Here is a 26,688-nt window from a genome sequence, read left to right on the forward strand (position 1 = left end):
ATGTGTAATTCTTACAAAGTTGCATAAGGTGTAACTCTCTCTCTTTATATATATGTACATATGGAAAGAAAGTTTGGAAGCAAGAATAGAGATTGCTTATTTTTTGAGACATATACAAATATAAAGGAATGAATGATTTTAAAAATCTTGCGAATTCTCCCAATTTCAATGGAAAGGAATGAACGTTTTAAAATCCTTGCAAATTCCCCATAAAAAAATCATTTTATAACAAAAATGAACTTTTGTGTTATACTGCCATTTGTTGTTTTTCATTTTTTTAGAGAAGGAATTAAGAATTAAAACTTAGGTTCTTTCATTAGAGAAATTAGCTTGTAACTTCATGCATATGCATGAGATACATATACAAATAAATATAACTAAACTTTTCTTTTAAGGGATAGTTTCAATGTATGATGTTCGCTCCTTATGATTTTTCTTTATCATTAGACCAAGACACTAATTGATTTTTAAGACTGAAATCGAACCCCAAATCTCTTGTTCTGCAATAAGAGACTTTACTAGTTGAGCTAACTAGAACCTACATAAGCATAACTAAATGCGTATTAAAATTTTACCAAGTTTATATATAATATTTACGTATTTGAATATATGAAATAGCTAATAATAAATGTAAGTTTATTTGAAACAAATGAAGAAAAAAAAATCATATAAATTGTTATCCACCAAATTCTCAATTTTTGTATGTCCAACATCATATATATATATATATATATATATATATATATATATTAACATGAGCGGCTCCATTTGGAGCCTAGGGGGTTCAATGAACCCCCTCAACTGGCCCAAAAAAAAAATACTATATATAATTTTTTTTGACTCCCTAAAATAAAAATTTGAACATCGTAACCCTATATTTTCTTTTAAGCCCCAACAGAAATAATTTTGAATATGATTCTTTTAACAATATCTTGACATTTTTAAACACAAAAAAGTCCAATGACAAACTAATTTGATCTAAAATCTAGGAAAAAAAAATTAAAAAGCCCAATAACAAAAGTAGAAATTTGTTATTCTTTTCTTTTACAGCGAGTTTCAACTTATGACGTCTGATCTTGATGATAGCTTTTTTATTATTAGATCAATACACCAATCGGTTTTTTGGTGTAGGCGGGGATTGAATCCTAAATTTTTTAGTGTGAAGGAGAGAGGTACTTCCTTTTAGTTTCTTCCTTTTATATTTTTCTTCCCTTATGCTATCCTTTCATTCCTCAATTTGATTTTTTGTTGCAGTTTGTTTGCTCTGTTTTTCTTATCAAGACTTGTAACGAAGGGGAAAGCAGAAGGTATCGCCAACTGTTCACAATTATTGTTACTTAGCACATTGATTATCCGAGTGGAAAACAAAACAAGCTGTTCTGGAATAGTTTGATATCCTCAAAAGAGAGGTACCTTCTTTTTTTTTCTTTTTTCTCATTCGTCCTTTGATATGGTTCTTGCTTTGTTGTGGTTTGTAGTTGTGGTTCTAATAACTATTCCTAATTTGGTGCTTAATTATGGTTACAATAGTTACCCTTAAAAGGAAAACTAGCATGTAGCCCGAAGTATATGCTTCTACAATTCTATATACACTAAAAGATTTGTAGATCATTTTCTTAAAAAAAAAGAAAAAGAAAAAGTTATATTATAGATCATATATTTTGCTATAGTATTCTAATATTTTTAGGTTGTGCTTAAAAAAAAAAAAAAAAAAAAAAAAAAAAAAAAAAAAAAAAAAAAAAAAACTCTTTTTACTGTAATGATAATTTCATCTAATTTTTTGTAAGCACTTATTTTAAATTTTTTATCATATAGTTTGAAAAAGATGCTTTGATCCTAATTAAATTGTATATACTCAAAATTTGGTCAATAACAAATATTTATTATTTTTTTGGGAACTAAAACGAAACTTATCAGTTACCACATAGTGCATCTGGTATATTACATAGTCCATAAAATGCCATACAGTATCCCAAGTAGGGCTGTCCATGGGTTGGGGCAGGTCATATTTGTGCCCAACCTAGACTTGACTAGAAAACTTTGCCCAAAAAGGGGTCCACTTCTTTTTAGCAGCAACACTGTAATTTCAACATGACTACATATCTCTTTGCCCAAAAAAAGAAACATGACTACGTATAACAATTAAAACATTAAAACAAACCAGCAAGACTTAAAAAAAAAAAAAAAAAAAAAAAAAAAAAAAAAAAAAAAAAAAGAGCAAGAAAGAAAATAATAATCCACATGCAAGATGAACCCATTTGGAGAAGTTACATCTAAATGAAATAAATATACTTTCATAAAAAAAAAAAAAAAAAAAAAAAAAAAAAAAAAAAAGAGAGATAAAATTAATGAGCTAAACCAAAACAAAATCTCCATCTTTGTTAAAACAAACCACCAAGACTTTCTCCAAAAAAAAAAAAAAACAAAAAAACCAACAAGAAAGAAAGTAATAATCCACATGCAAGATGAACCCATGTGCAGAAACTACATCTAAATAAGATAAATATACTTTCATTAAAAAAAAAAAAAAAAAGATAAAATGAATGAGCTAAACCAAAACAAAATCTCCATCTGTCTTTGTCTCCAACCTACTTCTTTTTATTGTTTCTTCTCTTTTCTCTCTCTTGTGATGGAAGCAGTTGACTCATGGGTCATGGTTGACTCCTTTTTTTTTACTTTGTTCTTATCTCTCACTATTTCTCTCCCTTACCGTGTTGCTTCACTTTGTGTCTATCAGTAAAGTAGTTCGGTGTCAAACACTTCAAACAAGGAGATAAGACAAGAAAGGTAGAGCCAAAATGATGAAACTACCCGTGCTTTTTCACTCTTTTAATTTAAAGTTTTTAAGGACAGAAACATAAATATACCTGTACACAACAAACAAACGTAAAAGGAAATCTCCGATTCTGCGTTTTAATCTTTACAATGTCGTTTTGTCAAACACAAGCTGCTCAATTATCCTTTTTTATATAGAGTATAGATATGTGATTATGCTCCCCACACGTACGTTTTGGCAAGTATACATGTAAACTTTAACTTGAATGTATGAATATATCAATATAGTATTAGGTGAAACTAACTTCGGAGGTGTTCAATGCCTATGAGAAAAAGTTAGGGTGCATTTGGAAGAGTGGATTTTAGGGAGAATTAAAAAAAAAAAAAAAAAAAAAAAAAAAAAAAAAAAAAAAAAAAAAAGAGAAAATGAGGAGAGAATATTTTTTGGAATGTGTTTGGTTGGAAAGAGGCGAGGGGAAAAAGATGTAAGGATCTGGATGTTTTCTCCTTAAACCCACTATAAAGTTTTCTTCCCAAAATAGATAGAAAACTGGGTAGAGAGAAATTCAAGATATAAATGACGAAATTGTCCTTGTGTAATGCACATGGGTTTTGTCAAGTTCCCCCCCCCCCCCCCCCCCTTTTTATTTAAAATTTTTTGAAAGCTTTTGCTTTATTGGCTGTGCCTCTTCTTTTCTTTATTATTTTTTAAACTTTCCTGTGACATTGTTATTTATTTTTTTAAACAAAACTTTATTAGGACGTTACCTTTTTTTTTTTTTTTTTCCTGTTGCTGTGACGTGGTGCTTTGTTTTGTTTGTCTTCTTTTTTTTTTTTTTTTTAACTAGATATGATTTTTTTTTTCAAGACATGATTTTTATTTTTTAATAAATTTAGGTGATTTTTTTTTTTGCTTGTCACTTTTTGTTTTAATTGAGTATCATTTTTTTTTTATCAAAAGTATATGAGTAAATTTATACAAACTCACTTTTTTCACTCTCAACTGAACAAAAAAAATGAAAATAATTTTTTTTTTCTATTCTCTCACTTTTTCACATTTCCAACCAAACAAACCTTTAGTATTATGAGTTATGACATCAATAATATCAATCCAGCAGCAACAACAATAGGGAATGATGTGAACACCAATTCCACTCTTTGTAGCGAATTAATATGAGCTCAAATGGCATTTAAAAAGGATTGTGGATTCAATAGACATTTTATGTATATGTATTTTTGCCAAAAAAAAATAAAAATGTATCTTTGTCTTCTCCCTTCCGACTGAAATCTCAAATTTATTCGACCTACTTTATAGGTACCCAATTCTTTTGTTCAAATTTTGTATTTATCTCAATTCTCAATATGGATAATTTATTTTTGGCCAAAATGCAAAACTAACCACCTAAGTTTCATCTTTTGTCAATTCATTTCTTTGAGTTTTAGTTTTGTCATTTTAGTCCTCTAAATTTCAAATATAGTCAATTCAGTCCTTCATTAGTCTTCCATTAAGTGCTGCCGTCTACCCACCAAAACGACCACGTTTTGGATGATTTTTGTTTTTGTTTTTAACTTCTCTTAATTAAAAAAAAAAAAAAAAAAAAAAAAAAAAACGTAAGGGTAACAACATCGTTCCCCAGTCCACTGGAAAAACAAAACAAATCCCCAGCCCTGACCTGAAAAATTTGAGGAACTAAGGGAGAAAGAAAGGGGGAAAAGAGAGAGACCGAGAGATTGGGAGAGGAAGAGACCGAGAGAGAAAGAGAGATCGGGAGAGGGGGAAGAGAGACCAAGAGGGAGAAGAGAGATTCACGGTGGCTCCGCTTCGCTCCATCGGGCTAGGGTCTACTTGGCGGCTCAAAACCGTCGAGCTAGGGTCTACTCGTAGTCCCTCTTCCTCTAGAGCCTCATCACTTCCCAACAAAACCTTCAATTGCTTCAAGAATGGTGACCCTGTACAACCACACACACCATAGCACCACGGAATGCTGTACCTGTCAACCATGGTTTATATAATTTTTTGTGATTCTGATATTGCCACTGATCTGGAAGTGTACTATATTCTGATTTCTATGCCATATAAATGATATTGAGTATTCATTTCTAGCATTTTCAACCTGCAAAGTTTTGAATTTTGGATTTTCGTCTTGATTTGCTATGTGAGTCTAGTGTATTATAAGCTCATCGTCATTAAAAGCTTAGGAATTCTACTTATTTCCTGCCTTACAATACAGATTGTTATGGTACCTGGTTAGACCCCAACGTCAGATAAAAAAAAGAAAGGGCTTTTTTTTTTTTTTTTGATCAATTGACCCGATCGGGAACTTTGTGGTGTTTTGATGTCATTTAGGGTGGATTGGTGGTTTGTACAGTGGTTTTGGAGTGTAATGGGTAATGGATTGAGGTGGTGACAGACCAACAACGATGGGTCAGCTGTGTTTGTGTGATTGTGGGATGAAACGGTTGTGGGTCTACAGGGTCTTTTGACTCTCTTCTCCCTCTTTTTTTCTCCCTCGGTTCCTCAAATTTCTCAAGTCACGGGCTGAGGATTTGTTTTGTATTTCTAGTGGGCTGTGGAACGATGGCGCTCACCTTAGGTTTTTTTTTTTTTTTTTGGTAACTAACGTTTTTCATTTTTTTTAAATATAGAAATTTAAATAAATAAATAAATAAAATCATCCAAAATAGCGTCGTTTTGGTTTAGTAAACGGAAGAACCTAATGGATGACTAAATTGATTATACTTGAAATTTAGAGGACTAAAATGACAAAATTAAAACTTAAAAAACTGAATTGACAATAGATAAAATTTAGAGGGTCAATTTTACATTTTTACCTTTATTTTTTGTACACACCTATCATGCAATGAAATATTTTATTTTGAGCTGATGAATTCCAATCACTCAGAACTTCCAAATATTTCTCTAATAATAGGATAATATTACTATAATGTACAAAAAGTCTTATTTGCCCCCCTAAACCACAAAAAGGGCAAATAACTTTTTCTTTTTTTCAATTCCTAGGACAGCTTCTCTAATGCATCATTCGTGGTGCCAAAAATTTCACAATTTGACACAAAAAATTGCTCTATCTATTTTATCACTTTATTTTATAAAATACTCAACATTAATAATTTTATTTTAGCATTCAACATAATAAAATAATATAAACAATACAATAAAATAATATATCTACTACAATAAATAACAACCACCACCACCACCACCACCACTAACACAATGAAATAATATAACTTTTAATAAAATATATTTTTTTTTACCATCTTAGCTACAGTGCACAAATATCTTTGGCTATGCTATGTAGCTCACTAGCCAAATTTTTTGGCTTTTCCTCCACCATTGCTTTTAAGTATTGATGGTGTTAAAAATAGCAATATGGCTTTTTAGTACAACCAATGCTAATGCTTTCACATAAATAGACCTACACTCCAATTTTGTCTTTTATCTTGCCCCCGACCCAAATTTATGGCTTTGCCACTTATTCCAGTTAGTTCAATTGGTAAAATATCTTATATTAAAATAAAAGATTTGCCTATATAAAAAATCAATTGCTGTTTTGATATTACAATAAAATATAATTATAATGAAGTAGGGTCAAATTCTATTATTCCTATTTCCTGTTAGAAAACATAAAGTTAATGAGCAAGAAAAAAAACTCTCTTCTGTTGAGGTCCAATTAAAGAGACTTTTCCTACTTCACTTTCCCTCATTTCTCTTGTCCTCTGAATTAACTTTCGCAGCAGCTTTTGTGTCATCACTCTTCATCCTCTCATCTTGGTTTTATTTTGCTCCACTTCTCAAAAAAAGAAAGAAAAGAAAAGGAGTTTGATACTTTCTACATTACGCCATTAATTTTCGTTGCAGTCATCCTCTTCCTCTTAGTTTGGTTTTGCTTTGCTCCGGTTCTTTTAGGAAAAAAAAAAAAGAAGAAAATTATAGTAAAGAGTGATATTTTCGTAGCAGTTTTATTTTTTTGTGTTAGTATCCTATCATTTTAGTTTTCCTTTGCCCCATTTCTCCAAAAAATACAAAAAAAGAGTAGTGTTTTCAGCTTCTCACTGCCTGCTCTCATTTATTATAGCAACCATCCTTGATCTGCTAAGTCAAAGGAGTAGAAGAGAAACCTGCTCAAATTGTAGTGTGAAGGAGAGAGGTACTTCCTTTTACTTTCTTACTTTTATTTTGTCCTTGTTTCTTTTTCTTCGCTTCTGCTATCCTTTCAATATTGCTTAATTTGATTTTGCACTTTGTTTCTCTGATTTAACCTTTTTTTTTGGGTTAAGTTTCATTTTAATTTTCTCTACTTATCATGACTTGTAACAAAGCGAAAAGAAGAAGGTATCGCTAAGTGATCACGTTTACTGATACTCAGCATAGAAAGGAAAACAAGCTGCTTTGGAATAGTTTGATGTCCTAAAGAGAGAGGTACCTTCTTATTTCTTTTTTCTCATTGGTCCTTCGACATCGTTCTTGCTTTATTGTGGTTGTAAATTTTTTATTTTATTTTTGGCTGAGTAATTGTGGTCATTTGTATCGTATTGTGTACAAAATATTACATACGGTAAATATTCATGAGTCGCACAATACATAGGTGCGCATTGCATCATACAAAGATACGTGGGTTTAAAATTGTTTCTTTTTTTTTTGGGTTAAAATTTGTACTTTTTCTAGTTTTTAGACTTGTTTTTAATACAAAATTATTGAGCTACTTAATTGAGCCAAATAAAATAAAATGTTCATTTTTTTTTTCTCTTTTTCTCCAACAAAATTTGGATAGTAAAATTGACACTAGACTTTCATATTAGTCATATAATTAGAATTATTTTTAAATGACAATAAAATTATCTTTTTATTGTTCATAAGTCTAAGAAACTAGGATGACAAAAAAAGGAAAAAGAAGAAGAAGAAGAGTAAATAGTAGATTTTGACGAGGATGAAGAAAATGTCAATGAAAAAATAAATCTGCAAGATGATGAGTATCATGACAACATTGATTTCGATAGAGTTGATTAGGTAAGAAGATGGATATGATGAAAATAAAATTATTATTTTGGCACATATGTCATGTATTATCACTTTTAAATTTGATTATTTTTTTTATTTTTTTGATAATTTGATAGTTACAATGGGGAGGAGGAATTGAATCTTGGACATCCTGAATATATATGTTATAAACATATGCTAATTTAAGTGCAACAAAAATGTTAATTTGATTTATTTAGTTAGTTTTATTAAGTATTATTACACAAATAATAATTGAATTAGTCATTAGTTGACTAATTCCAAATTTATAGTGAATATACATTTTATGTATGTATATTTATAAATTTTTTTAGATGTTTATCTTAAGATATAAGATACATAAAAATAAAAATTGATTGACATTTATGACAACTATGATTGTGGTTCTAGTAACTGTTACTAAATTGGTGCTAAATTATGACTGTAATAGCTGTCCTTAAAAAGAAAAACAAAAGGGCAAAAGTGTAAATAAGGAGAGAAAGTTTGGATGCTCGGGATATGTTTTTTTCTTGAGACGTGTAGAAAGGAATGTATGATTTTGTAAATCTTGCAAATTCCCCATCAAACATCATTTCATAGACAATGAACTTCTATGCTATTTATATTTTTGGAGAGAAGGAATTGAGGATTAAAAATCAGATTCTCCCATGAGATAAACCAGGTAGTTCCACTAAACAATAAAATTGTGCCATTTTCCTCATCAAAACAGCATATAACTTCCCCCCCCCCCCCCCCCCCCCCTTGTAATCAAAGTTATCAAACTAGTGAGAAATTGATCAAAGTATATGCCTACTGCGAAACATTAATAATTCATTGCTATTTGCTTCCCACCTTGGTACTAGAAACCAAAAAAAAAAAAAAAAAAAACCCTAAAATAAAATAATCAAACATCATTTTATTTTATTTTAGATTAACTTGGGCTTTTTATTTTTAAAAAATTTAACTGTCAGCTTTCAGCTTTCCTTTGTATGCCTGCGTGAAGACAGAATTATCTTCATTAATATTCCAAAGACGGGGGCATGTCATTACGTAGGCTTCTTTTGTACTTCAATTGATTACACTTCCATTGTTGTCATCGTTTTTTATTGGGCTTTTCTTTGCCTTTACTCTCAAGACAGCAGCCCAACCCAGAAAAGCCTTCATTTTCAATTTAGCTAATCACTTTTCAAAACATTTATATCTGATTCTTCGTCCTTTACTCTGTTCCATTAAAATATTATTATTTATTTATTTTTAATATTTCTTTCAGTTTTCAAAACATCAATTTTTTTTTTTTTTACCGAAACTCAAAAAAAGAGCAAAATAATTGTTTGAGGAATGATTTTTACTATTTATTGAACCATAAAACATCAATTTATTTGTTTGTCTTATTTCTCTCGCTTATTATTTATTTATTTTTATTTCCCTAAATTGATCACTTACCCTGTTTTAGGGAGATGAGTATGAGGATGAGAATGCTTGTAAGAGTTTAGACTTGATCCAGCCAACTTGCATCCCGTTCTTCAATATATTTTTTTTAAATATTTTCCCTATAAAGTTTGTCAATTATCTTGATGGATTGGATTCTCAAATGCAAAATACTGAACTATAGATTTATTAGTTTGGTGAGTGATGACATGAGAAATCTGACCGAGAATATGATTCTGTGATTAAATTTAAGTGAAATGAAGTGAGTTGAGTTGGTGGATTCTAGTTAAGTAAATTGGTAAAATATTTTATGCTTCAATAAGAGATATGATATTCAAACCTAGCTACACTAAAAATTAATTAGTATTTTAGGACTAATGATGTACAAAATCGTCAGTGAGCTGATCGTCTACATACACTAATTAGGGTATCTAAAGAACAAGAGAACAAAGAACTATAGAGAGAACCGGTGGGGTGCCGATCAAATATCCTCCTAAGGTTAAGTTAGTGATTGGAAAACCTTTGAGAACTTGATAGCATGAGAGCTAGAGATTTTCACGTACCTTGAAGAGGAGGAGGTGTGGTGCTTATATAGTGGTGTAGAGTTGACCAAGATCCCTTGAACGTAGGAGCTTCCCTTGTGGAGAAGATTTGGAGTTAAGGCTTCGAGATCTTAGGGTTTTCCTTCCTATATGGGGAAGATGTGCACGTGTAGTCGGGTCTTTGAACATGATGTGCAAGTTATTTCCATGTTAGGACTCATGAGTGGAGAACACGCAAAGGCATGTGGGCCCAACGAACCCAACTGTCGGTATGGTCCCTCATTCGTTGATATGTGAGTGGAGGGTTCAGTGTAAGGCAATCATCGGGCAAATACATGAGCTACCTGACTGGTTTTCAAGGAGTGGAGACTTTAAGAATTTTAAATGGGGAAGGACCTCTTGACAGGTCCATGAATGGTTGGTCCATTGGTGTGCGCATTTATCCTGATGAATTGAAGACAAGGTGATCCAACTGATGGACCAAGGTGTCCACTAAGACTTTCTTATACGAGAATACCCCTATCAGCTACCCCCTACTCCATTGTTTGTCGGGATAATCGACGGGCCACAAAGTATGAGGAATATTTCAGTCATTAATTACTTTGTGTAGATGTTTGTGCCACCTACAGGGGCAAAAATGTCTTTTAAAGAGGCTAGGTGACACGCGGCAATCCTTGATTGGGCAATTCGAGTTGTAACGTTGCTTTGTTTCTCATGCTTCTACGTCTTATAAATATTTCAATTCCTTTCTTAACCTTTCACTTGCCATTTTTTTACTTTCAAGGGCTTAATCCAAAGCTTTTTTCTTACATTGGTCTCATTTGTTCATCGTCTTAAGGAGGATCGTTGCTTTTATTCATCTGTTGCTCACTCCCCCACAGTAGCAACTACGTTAGTTCCTCTTTCCTTGTTGCTTTATTGTTTCATATTTTTGTTTTGATAAGTAGTCATTAGTCCTATGTTTGAGAGTTGAGTGAGTAGAATCTTAGTTACCATTCATCGCTTGTAGGTGAGGGAATATCAAGAAGTAGTGAAGCGACGAGTGAACATTCATCGTTCGACCGTTTGGAATTGGGTGATGAAGAGGCTTGCCCATCGGGATATGAGTAGGTGTCAGATGAGCCGTCCAGCTTTGAGGAGTCGTCAGCAGGTTTACCCTTAAAAAGGAGTTGGAAACCAATACATTGGAACGAGTTCGCAAAAAAATTATCCTTCGTGACATCTAGTTAGTCAATGGCTTTCCAATGAGCATGATGAACGAGGTCTTTAACAGACTTAGGCCTCGTTTTCAGATCCCCTAAGATTTCCCTATCAGAAAGGTTGATAAAGGGGAGAAATGCTATATGGGGGAGTCATACGAGGTTGACTTTTATGGTGCAGCTTTTATTGTTAGGCTGAGGTTGCCTTTTAGTTACATCTATCATTAGTTAGCAAATTATATGGGTGTATCCGTTTTTCAGATAGCTCCCAATGCTTAGAAAATCTTCATATACGCCAAGATGTTATGGGGTCAGCTAAGTGGGGGATGCTGATCCCTACCCTTGAGAAGTTCTTCTATTGCTATGAGCCATAGGAGATCGCACAGTCGAAGGGTTTTTATAACTTTTTGTGTTGTTAGGCTGCACTGAGGTTAGTGTCCGACATGCCTGAATCCAACCATTAGTGGAAGAGTAGGTTCTTCTTTGTCCAAGGGGTTAATTGGGTGTGAAAGCCCGACAAATGGGATAGTGTGGGTAATTTCTATGATCACACTTGGGGGATTTTGGACAAGTCTGGTGAGTTGTCAGTTTCATTTACCTCAATCCATTGGTTTTGTTTACATTTCCATCAAACTTGCTTCTTTTTTTATGTAGCCAAAGCTTGCCTGGCAATTACTCCGGAGCAAGTTGACTTCCTTGAGCGGGTGTGGACCATTCCTTCTGAGCAAAGGTCTTGGAAAAGGCTTGTCACTTTAGACATTCTCCACGCTTTTTGTGGTGGATCTAAACCTACCCCTAAAGCTAAACGACTTGACGTCTTCTCATGAGTTCAGAAATGGAGTCTAGGAAGAACAAGCAAGCGGAGATCAGAAAAGCTGCTACTCTCTATGCTAAGTCAAGTGGATCACCAGTCCCTCCTATAAAGGTTGGCAAGAGGAGGAAGCAGCTGATGGACACTAGTCAGACCAGCAAGAAGGTCCAAGGCCCTATCATCCTTCTAAATTGAGTGGAGGCGGTTCAGGGTACACTCGAGCTTCCTCACCATGGTGTGGGTAAAGGATTGATGAACTCTAAGGGTCCAGTCGTCCATCCACCTATCCCCTTGCTGGTGAAGAGTAGAGAGTATGCAGTGGATACGACCCACTCACTTGTCTAGGACACTGATCTCAATGAGTGCTCAGAGCACGAGACCAAAGCTTTAGGAGATTCGGGCCTTTTCAACATGATGAAGGTAAGTTGCATTCTCCTATCCTCGTTCCTTAACTGTTTTTAGGTACGTTTTAACGCCTTTTTTGGCCCACCTATTTTCAGGGCTTGGTGAGGATTTGGGCCCTGCAAATCAGGTGGACTGCCAAGAAGGCGTAGGTCAAGCGCGTAAGGAGTCGTCTGAAGACCAAAGAGGAGACCTTGAAGAAGTTCAAGGAATCCCTTTAGACCTTGAATATGGAGCGTAACGAGAAAAAGGATAAAGTACAGGTGAGCGCTCGTCAGGTTAAGGAGGTGATAACGGAGAATTCCAATTTTAAGACCAAAGTGATTGCTCTTTGTAAGCATGTGGACAAGGTTAGGGATGAGGCTTTTATGGAGTTATAGATGTCCCAGGCCTGTTTTAATAAGATAGGGGTCCAATATGGCAACGGCTTTGAGGACTTTCTTAAGCAGGCCATCCTCTTGTTTCCTTGGTTTGGATTTCTCCCAAATTCAAATAAACACTTTGGTCCCAATGAGCCCTACTGGCGATGATGTCCCTAACGAGGAGGAGACGGACCTTGAAGAGGCAGAAGTTGTCGGGCTAGAGGGTAAGGGATTCGATGGATCAGGAGAGAAGGAGACTGACAATCAATCAAACGAGCCAACTGACAAACCACATGCGTAAGATTCTTTTTTTTTTTTTTTTTTTTAATATGAGTATGTAATTTTAAAACAATACGGGTGTCTTGTTTTGGCACAAGCAACTTTTATCCCTTATCGGGTTTGACATTAGATTTCAATAATTTTATGATAATTTCTATTTTTGCCTATATCCTTTTTTGAATATCACACTATCGATTTTGAATGCTTTATTTACGTCAAACGTTACTTCTTACAAGGATAATGAAGAAATGCTCAGTGTTTGTGCCCATCGGCTTAGGCTATAGCCTAAGCATTCTTTAGGTTCACTTGAAGGGAAGGGGTTCTTTCTCTTGAAGTGTTTATACCCATCAATTCTGGCTTACGGTGTAGCCCGAGCATTTGTCAAGACCACTTGAAGTGAGGGTGCTTTTTAATAAAAATATTAAGTTTTTGTGCCCATTATATTGGGTTGATGGGTCCCTTGGAGTAGGACTGAGATTTTTTTGAGTGATAGGGCACCTGTCGGTGTCCTTAATTGTAGGTGCACCTCATAGGTAGGACCCAAGATTTTTTAGGTGACTAGGCTTTCATTAGTGTCCTTAGTCGTCGGTCCACCCCGTAGGTAGGACCTAAGGTTTTTTAAGTAACTAGGCTCCCGTCAATGTCCTTAGTCGTTGATCCCTCCTTTAGGAAGGACTTGAGATTTTTTAAGTAACTAGGCACTCGTCTTGATGTCCATAGTCATCGGTTCACCTTGTATGTAGGACTTTAGATTCTTTAAGTGACTAAGCACTGTGGACTAATGGAGTTGCCAACTAGTTTAGGTCTAGGAACCATATTGAGCACTTTGGGCCAATCACTTACACACATGGGTCCATGTACCAAATTATGGGTCTTGAGTTTGGGTATGGCTTGGGAAGGTGTTAGGCACCCAAGACTGCCCGGCTTGTCGGTCAGCCTCCATTATGTGTTGTTAGGCCATATTTAATTAAATAGTTTATTAAGAGAGTCTTAATCCTTATCCTAGACATACATCATGCACTTAAGGAAATAACACACATAACATGTTAGAAACATATCACAATATAAAAGGGAACAAATCAAACACAAACAAACAAAATAAAATAAATATGGCAAGTTGACAATTAAATAAAACACACAAGGAAAGAAAAACAAATAAACTAAACATGGCAAAAAATACTCAAACAACATGGAAAACAATAAGACACCAATAAGTAAATATCATACCACAATATAAAAAGAAAACAAATAAAACACAAGTCAATCATATTATACTAAAAAGAAAGAAGATAACAATTAAAACATATACATAAGGAAAAGTTATAAAATAAGCTAAACATGGCAAAAGATTCAAACAAACATGAAAATCAATTAAACCTAAATAATTAACCTAAAACAGAGTCAAATAAAATCAAATAATATATGGAAAATGATTAAAGATAATAAAAACAAGATTTTACCCTAATCCATACGATTACTCAAGTATGCGTACACATATATGAAGTATGCGTACCGTACTCAAGTATGCGTATGCAACCTTTAATACAGATTAAAAAAAAAAAACTAATTTTTTAGAGATTTAATCAAACAAACATATAACATGTGAGATCAAACAAGTGTGTTAAAAACCCTAAAAAAACCAAACTAACCTAAAACAAAAACATAAAACATCAACATGAACAACAAAATATGAAACAAAACAAACAATTAAACTAAACTACATTAAATCACATCAAACTAACCTAGGAATTGCAATAACAATATAAGAATAAGAAGAACATATTATAAAAAACTTACACTCATATTAATACATATCCAACATAATCATGAACATCAAACAAACAAACATAACGAATATAAAAATTATGTTAAGAAACTCATGTGGCTATTAAACAAAAGAAGAGTTCATGGAAAGAATACTCACCTTGTTTTAGATTATGAGTTTAGAGTTTGTTCAACCAACGCCTCAGTGCCTACAACACAAAGATTAAATTGATAGGACAAGAATGATCAAAAGAACACAATAATTTTAGGTAATCACAACTCAAGAACAAACTTTAATTGAAAGTGGTTTTGAGAAATCAATTTTTGAAAAATTGTTTTTTCCTTGTAACTAACTAAAGAGAGGTTTTTAATTTTTTAAAAACGTGCTAAGGTCTGCCCTAGGGTTTTTGAAAAGAGAAAAAAAGGTTTTAGAAAAGATGGAGGCCAAAAAATCGCTCTCTAACTAGCGTTTTCATTAGAGGCATAAGGTGAGTATTTATAAGTAAAATTAGGGTTTTTGGGGGCTGTTTAATGATTTCTGGATGTGCTTAAGGGTCCATGGGCCAGCTCACATCAAATAATGATGTTTTGGCTCTTAAAATAATGTTTTAAAACCTAAAAAATGGGACTGCTCAGTTGGCCCAACTTCAAACAGTCATAACTCACTCAATGTAAGTCTAAATTAGGCAAAATTTGTGTTCAAATTGAAGCTCAGGATGTCTACTTTCCAATGAAACAAACCTCACTCAAAAATTCTTCGTGAGTAAAAAATTATGGTCAAAATAGTGAGCAAAGGTCATTTTTCAGTATTGATTTCAAAACGATTTGAGCACTTTTGAGTTGTGATTACTTTCAAATTATTGTGAATTATTTAATTAACCTTGGTTGACATATGTCAAGCTCATCATTGGGGTCGGAGACCAAATTTATTAACGGGTACAAAATACGATGTCTACAAGCGCCTGTCGGTGTCTTTAGTCGTTGGTTTACCTTGTAGGTAGGACTTAAGATATTTTTTTTTTTAAGAGACGAGGCACCCATCGGTGTCCTTAGTTGTCAGTCCACCCTGTAGGTAGGACTTGATATTGTTTGAGCTTTTTACGTAGTAGTCAAATAATTCTTCAACAATAATGCTTCATTAAAAATAAATCGAGCTAAAAAATGTTGACAATCTTCCTTGTTGGGCCTTTGGAATTCACTTAGAAACAATTTGAAAAATCGAAAAACTCAATAGTCTAAAATCTAAAAGAAAAGTGGTAACATAGTTTGTAGTGAGTGCATTACTGATAGTATCTTCTTAGGTGCTTGACGTTTCAAGGGTGATGTAGCCTTTGTCTGTCGGTCATCTCCAAGTGGTAAGTTCCCCTTCTGTAGCAGTCAACAACCCTATAGGGTCTTTCCCAATTGGGGCCTAGCTTGCCTTATGTAGCATCTTTAGTAGCTGTCATCACCTTCCTCAAGATAAGGTCTTTAACACTGAAGTGTTAAGGCCTGACCTTAGTATTCTACTGTTTGGCCATAAGGTCTTGGTAGCAAGTCATCTGTTGCTCAGCTGTCGCCCGAACTTCATCCAGTAGATCTTAGTGTAGGTGTATCCCTTCTTCGTTCCTCCCTTTGTCCAGTTGAGCTATTATGTAGCTCGTCAGCCCTACTTCTGTTGTGATGATGGCCTCACTTCCAAACACGAGGAGGAAGGGTGTCTCACCTGTGGGTGTTTATTTTTACATAGGACTGGGCGTCCTTCTGCATAGTGGGCTAGTAGTATCCTACTTATATGAGCTTGTGAACTAGTGAGCATGCCCTTGAGTGGTTCTCACATACTCCTTCATGGACTTCTCTCATGATGTAGTCAACTTCGTTGGGAAAGCATTTCAAATATGGGCGGGAGAAACCTCTTTTGTAAAGAATATCTCCTATCAATACGAAACGTGATGCTTGCACCTTCAACCTCCTGGAAGTGTTGTGGTCTTCAAATGTGTTCCGTTTTTTGAGGTAGGAGATGATTGGAGTAGGCCAGTCAAACCTTGTTAAGATTACCTGCACATGTATTTCCTTAATGGTAGGTGAATATTGGATGAAGGATGTTGGGCATCCTTCTGCATGGTGGGCTAGTAGTATTCTGCTTGTACGAGCCTGTGACCTAGTGAGCATGCCTCTGAGTTGTTCCCACATACTTCTTCGTGGACTTCTCTCATGACATTGTCAGCTTTGTCGGGAACTAAGCATCTCAAATATGGGCGGGAGAAACCTCTTTTGTAAAGAATATCTCAAATCAATACGAAACATGATGCTTGCTCCTTCAACCTTCCAGAAGTGTTGTGGTCTTCGGATGTGTTCCGTTTTTTGAGGTAGGAGATAATTGGAGTCGTCCAGTCAAACCCCGTCTGGATTACCTGCCTATCTATTTCCTTAATGGCAGGTGAATGTTGGGTGAAGGATAGAACTTGACTGTTGATGGTCATATGTTTTGCTGATGCTGCCTTGGCCAGACAGTCAGCCTGCTTATTTTCTTCCCTTGGGATCTGCACGAGTTCCATGACGAAGCCCAGACCTATCCGTTTCTTGACTAGGCTTAGGTATTTCTTCATTTGTTCACCTTTGGCCTCACTGTCTTTATTGACATGCCCGATGATGACTTGGAAATCACTTCTTATAATTACTAATGCTGCTTCCGTTGCTTTGGCTAAGTCAAGGCCCGTTAGTAGAACTTTATATTCAGCTTCATTATTGGTTGTTAGGAATTGGAGGTAGACCACACACTCTATTTGGTCCCCTTTTAGAGATCGTAGGACTACTGCGATTCCTTCGGCATGTCGATTGGATGAACCGTACGTTTAAACCCTCCAAGGGGCTACCCCTTTGCCTTTGTCCTCTTTTGCTGTGAACTTTGCAACGAAGTCGGCCAATTCTTAGGCCTTAATTGTAGTCCTCAAGTAGTACTATATGCCAATCGTTCGGCTGCCTCTGGATTGGTCCTTGTCTTTCCTAAAGGTTTGTCCATTTGGACTACTATGGTGTGTGCTTGAAAATACGGCCTAAGCTTATGAGAGGCTGTAATTAGAGCAAAAGCCAACTTTTTAATTGGAGGATACCCCTCTTTTGCCCCTTTGAGTGCTCGGCTAGTGTAGAACATAGGGAACTACACGTGATCTTCTTCTCGGATAAGAGCTGTGTTAATGGCTATAGGGCATACGGCTAGGTAGAGGGAGGGCTCTTCATTGGGCTTAGATGGACTGAGTAGCGGTGGGGACACAAGATATGCCTTCAAATCCTCGAAGGATTTTTGGCATTCATTGGTCCATTCAAAGGATATCTTCAATGTCTTTAAAAATGACAAACACTTATCCATCGCTCGAGAGACGAACTTTTTTGAGGCTTGTAACCCTTCCGTTGAAACTCTGCACCTCCTTGATGCTCTTTTCAGGCACCATTTCTAGTATGGCTTAAATTTTGTCGGGGTTGGCTTCGATGCCCTGTTGAGACGCCATGAAGCTAAGAAACTTTCCTGACGAAACCCTGAACACATACTTGCTGGGATTAAGCTTCATATTGTATAGACGAAGGGTTTCAAATGTCTCCTGAAGGTCGTCCAAATGGTGTTCGTCTCTTACTTTTCACCAACATGTCATCCATGTACATTTCTATGTTTCGCTCGATCTACAAGATAAACATCTTGTTCACAAGTCTTTGATACTTCGCTACTGCATTCTTTGAGCCAAACAACATAACCTTATAGCAAAAAAACCCTTGGCTTATGACAAATGAAGTATTCTTTTGATTAGATTCATCCAGCTTGATCTGATTGTAACCGGAGAAAGCATCCACATAGCTCAACAACTAGTGCCTAGCCGTCGATTCCATGAGGAGATCGATTTGCGGGAATGGGTAGCTATCCTCCAAGCAGAAACATCCAAGTTATTCTTCAAGAAGAGTATGAGCTCCATGCGGATCAAAGGGCTGGCCTGTGTGCCGATACTAGTAATCCGGTTCGGGCGGTCGCCATCTGGTCCCCACGTGCCTCCCCTATCCCATACTTTGTTGGGAATTTTACTAGACATGTGGTAAGTAGAGGTGGCTGCTTGCCACACCTTAAGTGTTGGTTGCCCAATGATGGTGTTGTTTGTTAAAGAAAATTCGACGACCAAGAAGGTGATTTCCTTGGTGATTTGCTGAGATAGGTGCCAATGGTCACTACTAGGGTGATGGATTTGACGGGGAACACTTTGGTATCGCTGAACCTCACGAGTGGCGTGTTTGACAGTAAGAGCCTTTCCTTATTGATCCTCATTTGTTGGAAGACGGGATAGTAGAGGATGTCAGCTGAGCTCCCATTGTCTACTAAGACCCGTCAGGTATAGAAGTTAGCTATTGACAACTGGATGACTAGGGCATTGTCTTGAGGATGGTGGAGTTGTCGAGCGTTTTCTTCAGTGAAGCTGATTGGTGGGTTGCTGACCGTTGTTGGCTTGGGCAAACGACTGGTGATCTGAACGCTCTGTACCGTCCATGGGCAAGTTTTTCTTGCGTTTCTAGAGGAACTAGCCATCGTGCTTCCTCTTACAATTATCCTTCTTTCTCCAAGTGGGGTTTTTGGGCACTTTTCTGCCCATCGGTTAGGATCTGGATTCCTAGGTAGGTTTTCTCTAGCTCTTTTTGTCTTGATGAACAGTTGTAGTTTTTCTTGCTTGATTAGGGCTTTTATCTGCTACCTTAAGTCCTAGCACTCAAAGGTGTCGTGTCCATGGTCTTGATGAAACCGACAATACTTGTTCCTTGGCCTTTTGTTCTGTCATCCCTTATCTGCATGAGGATTTGGTCGAGTGGAGCGTTTACTGGTGTGAAGTTGGCAATCCTACCTAGAAGCGGTCTCGACCTTCTGTCGTCCTTTTTGTCACTCGTTCGGGTTGACTTTCTTCCTTTGTCTGGATGAGGGTCATTATGCTTTTCTCTTTTCTTCGGTCTGCCCCCTCGTGCTATCATGGCGTCTTTAGCTTTCATGTACTTCGTGGCTCGGTACAGCTTGTTAGCCATCACTTTCGAGTCATTCTTATAGATGGAAAAAAGAAATTCCTTGGACTATAGTCCATTGGTGAAAGCCATGACCAAAACTTTGTCATTGGCTTCGTCAATCAAAAGAGCCTTTTTATTTATCCAAGTTACGTATGACCTTAAGCTCTTGTCGTCCCATTGTTTGATATTTAGCAAGCTCGCTGAGGATCTTTTATATCTCTCTCTGCCAATGAAATGCGTGACGAAATGTCCGCTTAATTCCTTGAAAGTGAGATAGCATTGGGGGTTGCACCTTTGAGTGTAGTGGGGAATGCTTTGCATATGATTTCATCTAGGACCCCTTGCAAATGCATTAGGGTCTTGAATGATTCTAGACAGTCGAGTGGATCCCTTGATCCATCGTAGGTCTTTACCTGCGACATCTGGAACTTAGCTGGAAAGGGGCAAGAGGTGACTTGCACCATGAAGGGTGATCGGTTTGATGGAGTGGCTCGTCTAGGTTGGTAAACTCTTACCCTCTCATGGCGTTCATCATCATATCTATCCTCTTTCATCATTTGCATGTCCTATGCCATGCATACCGCATCGCTCTTTAGTTCGGATGGGCGGTTATTGTCCTCTTGTCAGTGTTTCTTTCTTCCTGATCTTCCCTTTCTTACAGATCCCTCGTTGGGAGGTGGCTGTTGTTGCACTTGTCATTGTCCCATTCGTCATGTTGGTCGTTGGGATGTCGTTTATCCCTTTAGTTCAATTGCTGCTCTAACTCTTGATTGCATTGGGTGAGCCACTTGACTGTCGCAACGATGGTTTGCACTTGCCCTTCCAAGGCGTTAGAAGGGTTTCCGGTCTCCTAGTTAATGGTAGCTGTTGATCGCGTTTGGACCATGCAACTCTTTGTTTTAGAAGCGATGATACGACTAATCACTCGTTTCCCACAAACAACGCCAGCTAATGATGCATAAAATCGTTAGCGAGCTGATCGTCCACACGTGCACCAATTAGGGTACCTAAAAAACAAAAGAACCAAGAACCTATAGGGAGCACTGGTAGGGTGCTGGCCAAAGGCCCTCTAAAGGTTAAGTTAGAGTGATTGGGAAACCTTTGAGAACTTGATAGTGTGAGAGCTAGAGATTTTCATGTACCTTGAAGAAGAGGAGGTGTGGTGCTTATATAGTGGTGTAGAGCTAACCAAGATCCCTTGAACGTAGGAGCTTCCCTTGTAGAGAAGATTTGGAGTAATGGCTCCAGGATCTTAGGGCTTTCCCTCCTATATAGGGAAGATGTGCACGTGTAGTGGGGTCTTTGAACGTGATGTGTAAGTTATTTCCATGTTGGGACTTATGAGTGGAGAATATGCAAAGGCATGTGGGACGCAACATGCCCAACCATCGATATGGTCCTTCATTCGTTAGTATGTGAATGGAGGGTTTGGTGTGAGGCAATCATCGGGCACATACATGAGCTATACAATAGGTTTTCAAGGAGGGTGGGTCGTTGATTCGTCGGGACTTTAAGAATTTTAAATAGGGAGGGACCTCTTGACAGGTCCATGAATGGTTGGTCCATTGGTGTAGGCATTTATCCTGACATGTCGAAGACAAGGTGCTCCAAACAACGAGCCAAGGTGTCCACTAAGACTTTCGTAGATGAAAACACCATTACCAAACACGATGATAAAAAACAATTATCATAAAGCAGACATTTTAAGTTAAATTTCTTTCTTGCTTATCTAATTTTAAGTTAAAATTGGATGAGCAAGAAAGAAACCCTCTTTCGTTGAGGTCTAGTTAAAAACCTTTTCCTACTCTACTTTCATTAGTTTCTCTTGTAGTCTAAATTAACTTTCGCAGAGCAGCTTTTGTGTTGTCAATCTTCACCCTCTCATTTTTTTTTTTTTTTTTTTGAGAATGCTAAGGGTCTGTTTAGGATCTGCTTATTTTGCTGAAATTGAAAACTTTTTACTGAAAGTACTGTAAATAAAGGTAAAAGTTAGTTGAAATAGTATAGTGGGATCCATGAATAATACCAAAAATTGTAGTGGGGCCTATGATAGTGGCAAAAATAAGCTATATAGTAAAATAAGTTGACTTTTTAATTTAGAACTAAAAGTACACTAAGTATTTTTAACATACATATAGATTGAGGGGAGAAGGTCTTAAAGAGGAGAAGGTCTTAAAAAAACTCTCATTTTGGTTTTACTTTGCTCCACTTCTCACAAAAAAGAAGAAGAAGAAGAGTTTGATAATTTCTACTTCACGCCATTAAGTTTTGTTGCGGTCATCCTCCTCGTTTCGATTTTCTTTGCTCGATTCGATTTTTAAAAAAGAAAAAAAGAAAAACAATCCGACTTTTTACCTTAATTTCCGTTGCAGTTTTTTGTGTTAGTATCCTATTGTTTTAGTTTTACTTTCCTCCAATTCTACCCAAAAATAAATAAATAAAAGTAAAGTATTTTCAGCTTCTCACCATTGCTCTCATTTATTATAGCGACCATCCTTGTTCTGTCAAGTCAAAGGAGTAGAAGAGAAACCTGCTAAAATTGTAGTGTGAAGGAGAGAGGTACTTCCTTTTAGTTTGTCTTTGCTTGTTTTTCTTCGCTTATGCTATCCTTTCATTCCTCAATTTGATTTTTTGTTGCAGTTTATTTTTCTGATTCACTTTTTTTCTCCTTTAATTTTAGTTTGCTCTACTTATAAAGACTTGTACAAAGGGAAAAGGAAAGGGTATTGTTAACTGTTCAGTTTACTGATACTCATTAGCAAAGTGACTGTACCACTGATTAAAAAAGAAAAAGAAAAAGAGTGACTGTCCAAGGTGAAAACAAGCTGCTCTGGAATAGTTTGAAATTCTAAAGAGAGAGGTACCTTCTTTTTTCTTTTTTCTCATTCTTCCTTTGACATCGTTCTTGCTTTATTGTGGTTGTAATTTTTTTTTTCTTTTTGGCTGAGTAATTGTGATTCTAATAACTGTTCTTAAGTTGGTGCTTAATTAATTATGGTTGTATTAGCTGCCCTTAAAAAGGGGAAAAAAAGGCAAAAGAGTAAATGAGGAAAGAAAGACTGGAAGCAAGAATAGAGATTGTTTTTTCTTGAGGCATATAAAAAGGAATGAATGATTTTGAAAATCTTGCAAATTCCCCATCCAACATCATTTGATGGAAAAAAAAAAAAAAAAGAACTAATTCTAGTTTTTTTTTTTCCCTCTTTTGGTGAGAAGGAATATTGAGGATTAAAACTCTAGTTCTCCCATGAGACAGGTAGTTCCACTGAATAATAAAATTGTTCAATTTTTCACATCAGAACATAGACATAACTTTTTTTTCCCCTTGTAATGAAACTAGTGAGAAATTGATCAAAGTAGATGCCTACTGCCTACCATCAATAATTGACTTCTATTTGCACTCCCACCTTATCACAATCTATCACATTAGAACTAATAAACCAAAAAAAATTGGGCAAGGATTTGCTGTAACTTTAGTTGCAGCATTTCCTGCATAATGGTGATGTGTCACGCTATTAAATAGACATTTGTCTAAAAATTTCTCTTTAAGTATTTCGAGATTTGTGTAATGTGGCAAGTTATATTGGGTTTCATTTTTACTTTATTAGATCTGATCTCTACCATTGATCTTTTTTAAAACAAAATAAATACAATGATTTATGCAATAATTGCTGCAAATCCTTGCCCAAAAAAATTCTTTAAAAAAAAATCAAACATTATTTTATTTTATTTTCAATTAAAATAATTTTATTTAATTTTCGATTAACTTGGTTTAAATTTTTTCTTAAAAAATTTAATTTTGTCAGGTTTCAGCTTCCCCGGCCCACGTGGAGACAGTAGAAGACTAAATTATATTTCATTAATATTCCAAAGACACAGGTATGTCATTACATAGGCTTTTTTTGTCCTTTAATTTTGATTACACTTTCGTTGTTGTCAACGTTTTTTATTGGGCCTTTCTTTGCCTCTACTCTCAAGATAGCAGCCCAACCCAAGGAGAACAAAAAAAAACACAGACCAATCAGAAGCACAAAATGGAGGTTCTTACGGAGACCGTTAAAGTGATCGTTGAAAAAATTGTGGGTTACACAATTACAGCAGTCGGAAGTCAGATGGGTTATCTGATTCGCTACAAAAAAAATGTTGACAATCTCAAGAACGAAGTTGACGATCTCGAAGATGATAGAAAGAGTGTGGAACGAAAGGTTGAAGCTGCTAGAAACAATGTGGAAGAAATTGAAGATAAAGTCCAGAGGTGGCAGACACGTGTTCAGGAGATCAATAGAGAGGTACAAGAATTCCTTGAAGAGGAAGGCCAAGCAAAGTTGAAGTGTTTTAATTTGAAGGCCCGTTATCAGATTGGAAGAAAAGCACACAAGATGGGATTGGCCGTGAAGGAACTCAAGGATAAGGTGGACGAGTTCCATACAGTAGGCCGTCGTGTCCCTATTGGAGGGGGTCCTAATCCTATAATTTCTACTAAAGGTTATGAGGACTTTGAGTCAAGAAAATCCATTTTTAACGGAGTTATGAAGGCTTTAAGAGATGAAAATATTCCTGCCATTGGGGTTTGTGGGATGGGCGGCTTGGGCAAAACCATGCTTGTTGGGAAAATTGCTAGACAAGCCGAAGAAGACAAGTTATTTAAAAGGATTGTTACAGTAGTTGCATCCCAAACTCCAAACTTGAGACAGATTCAGAAAGACATTGCAAAACAATTACAAATATTAGATTTTTCAGATGAGGATGCAGGACATTTGCTACATGAGCGGTTGAAGAAAGAGAAGATTCTTTTGATTATAGATGACATTTGGAGTAAGCTTGAATTGGAGGCTCTTGGAATTTCTTTTGGGGATAATAAAGAAGGAAGCAAACTATTGCTGACGTCTAGATTTCAAGATGTATTAGGCACGGATATGGATGCTCAAAAGATATTCAATGTTGGAGTTCTATTACCCAATGAAGCAGTATACTTGTTTTCGAAGATAGTGGGTGATTTAGCTGAAAACTTGAATTTAAAATCTACCATGATTGAGGTTGTCAAAGAATGTGATGGCTTACCGATTGCCATTACAACAGTTGCGAATGCACTGAAAAAGAAAGAGGATCTAAAAGTTTGGAAGGATGCCTTGCAACAGTTAAGAAGTGCAAGTCCAACAGAGATTAAAGAAATGCATGACAAGGTATACAAAAGTATAGAGTTGAGTTACACTTTTTTAACTGAGGAAGCGAAATATTTGTTCTTGTTTTGCAGTTTATTTGAAGAAGATATGGTCATACCAATAGCTTTGTTATGGAGAATTTTGGCGGGCTTGGACTTCTTTCAAAATGTTTATACAATGGAACAAGTGAGAAATAGGGTCCACACATTGATTGAAAGACTAAAAGATTCTTGCTTGTTGTTGGAAGGTAATGGAAGTGGTACATTTAAAATGCATGACGTCATTCGTGATGTTGCCATTTATATTGCAAACAAAGATAAAGATAAGGAGATGTTAACCATTAGAAGTTCAGATGATTTGGAAAAATGGTCAAATAAGAAAAAATTGAAAGATTTCTTTGGAATCGCACTTTTTGATGTTAAGTTCAGTGATCTTCCCAAAAAGTTGGAATGTCCACAACTTAAATTCATTTTATTGGGTGATAAAGACTATTCTTCGGCAATCCCTAATCACTTTTTTGAAGGGACAAAAGAGCTCAAAGTTTTCTTTTTGTTTGATGCATACCATTCACTTCCTTCATCCCTTTCATGTCTTCACAACCTCCAATCGTTGGTTTTGCATAAGTGTGATCAGTTAGAAGATGTGGCTATAATTGGAGAATTAAAGAATTTGAAAGCTCTTACCATATCAGGGTCCGACATCAAACGTTTACCTATTGAAATTGGTCAATTGACTTACCTTAAATTGTTGGATTTGAAAGGATGCACCAAACTTGAAGTTATTCCACCCAATGTATTATCAAATCTTAAGAGGTTAGAAGAATTATATATGAAGAGTAGTTTTAATCAATGGCAGGTTGATGGAGAAATCACAGAAATAAACAATACTAGGGTCACAGAGTTGAACCATTTGTCACTCTTGACCACGTTGTGCATTCATATTCCCAATGCTAAGATCCTACCAAAAGCCTTACTTTTTGAGAAATTGGAAAGATATGAAATATTAATAGGTGATGATTGGGATTGGGATTGGGATAGTGACAGTGACAGTGACAGTGACGATGAGTTTGAAATCTCAAGAATGGTGAAACTGGAACTTGATAGAAGCTTTCAAGTAGAGGATGGGATTAAAATTTTATTGAAAAGGTGTGAATATCTTGATTTGATTCCTGGGGAGGGTATTAAAAATATTCTTTACGAAGTTGATAAGGAAGGTTTTCCACAATTAAAGCATCTCTATGTTCGAGACAGCACAGATATTCAATACATCATTAACTTGATGGGGTTTCAATGTGTTGTCTTTCCTCTCTTGGAGTGTCTTTCTCTAGACAGTATGACAAATTTGGAAAAGATATGCCATGGCCATGACCAACTTGCCATGGGGTCTTTCCGTAGCTTGAAAAGGTTAGAAGTGAGCAATTGTGATGAGTTGAAATTTGTCTTCTCCTTAACCATGCTTGGATGCTTTTCGCAACTTCAAGAAATGGTGATTAAGAATTGCAAGGTAATGAGTGCAATTGTTGCAAAGGAAAGAAAACATGAGATACAAGTCCACAACATCACTGACGACGTCAAAACAAATATAGTGGACTTCTCTCAATTGCGTTCTCTGGATCTACGAAATTTACCAGACTTGATGGGTTTCTATTCTGATGTTGATTCTCAACTACTTTTCAGCGAAAAGGTATCATTATGATTTAATATATTTTAATGAATTTGATAATCTTCACATATGCACATATTTTAAGTTGAGCATGAAACCGAAACTTCACTGCTTTGTTAGTAAGTGTCTCGTACATATGTTTATATTGTCAATAAGTACACCAAGATTTATTTAAGTGATAGATTCATTTTTGAAAACAAGGCTAGATCAAAACTATCATTTTTAGCCTTTCTCTACTCCTGTTTGGCCTTTTCTTTTTTGGTAATATTTTGGTT

At 35.8% G+C, this 26,688-nt stretch overlaps 1 protein-coding gene across 21 annotated transcripts in view; it reads left to right on the forward strand.

Moving 5' to 3' along the window:
• The window catches only part of LOC126717216 (disease resistance protein L6-like), a 129,450-nt gene that overhangs the window by 47,323 nt on the left and 55,439 nt on the right, over positions 1-26,688 (forward strand). For 10 of the 21 annotated variants that reach the window (XR_007652461.1, XR_007652462.1, XR_007652463.1 and 7 more), the window contains 7 exons: positions 1,255-1,409; positions 6,873-6,944; positions 7,117-7,216; positions 22,077-22,148; positions 22,270-22,449; positions 23,396-23,468; positions 23,568-26,434. Coding sequence is in view for 18 of the 21 variants with exons in the window: in XM_050418678.1 (XP_050274635.1) it covers positions 23,624-26,434 (2,811 nt within the window). In the remaining 3 variants the exon portion in view is untranslated. Of the gene's footprint in view, positions 1-1,101; positions 1,173-1,254; positions 1,410-6,872; positions 6,945-7,074; positions 7,217-22,076; positions 22,149-22,269; positions 22,450-23,395; positions 23,469-23,567; positions 26,435-26,688 lie in introns of those variants that run through there. The other 11 variants (XM_050418672.1, XM_050418671.1, XM_050418665.1 and 8 more) reach the window with 10 other exon arrangements.

Source organism: Quercus robur, chromosome 3, assembly GCF_932294415.1.
Source record: "Quercus robur chromosome 3, dhQueRobu3.1, whole genome shotgun sequence".
NCBI classification, from domain to species: domain Eukaryota; kingdom Viridiplantae; phylum Streptophyta; class Magnoliopsida; order Fagales; family Fagaceae; genus Quercus; species Quercus robur.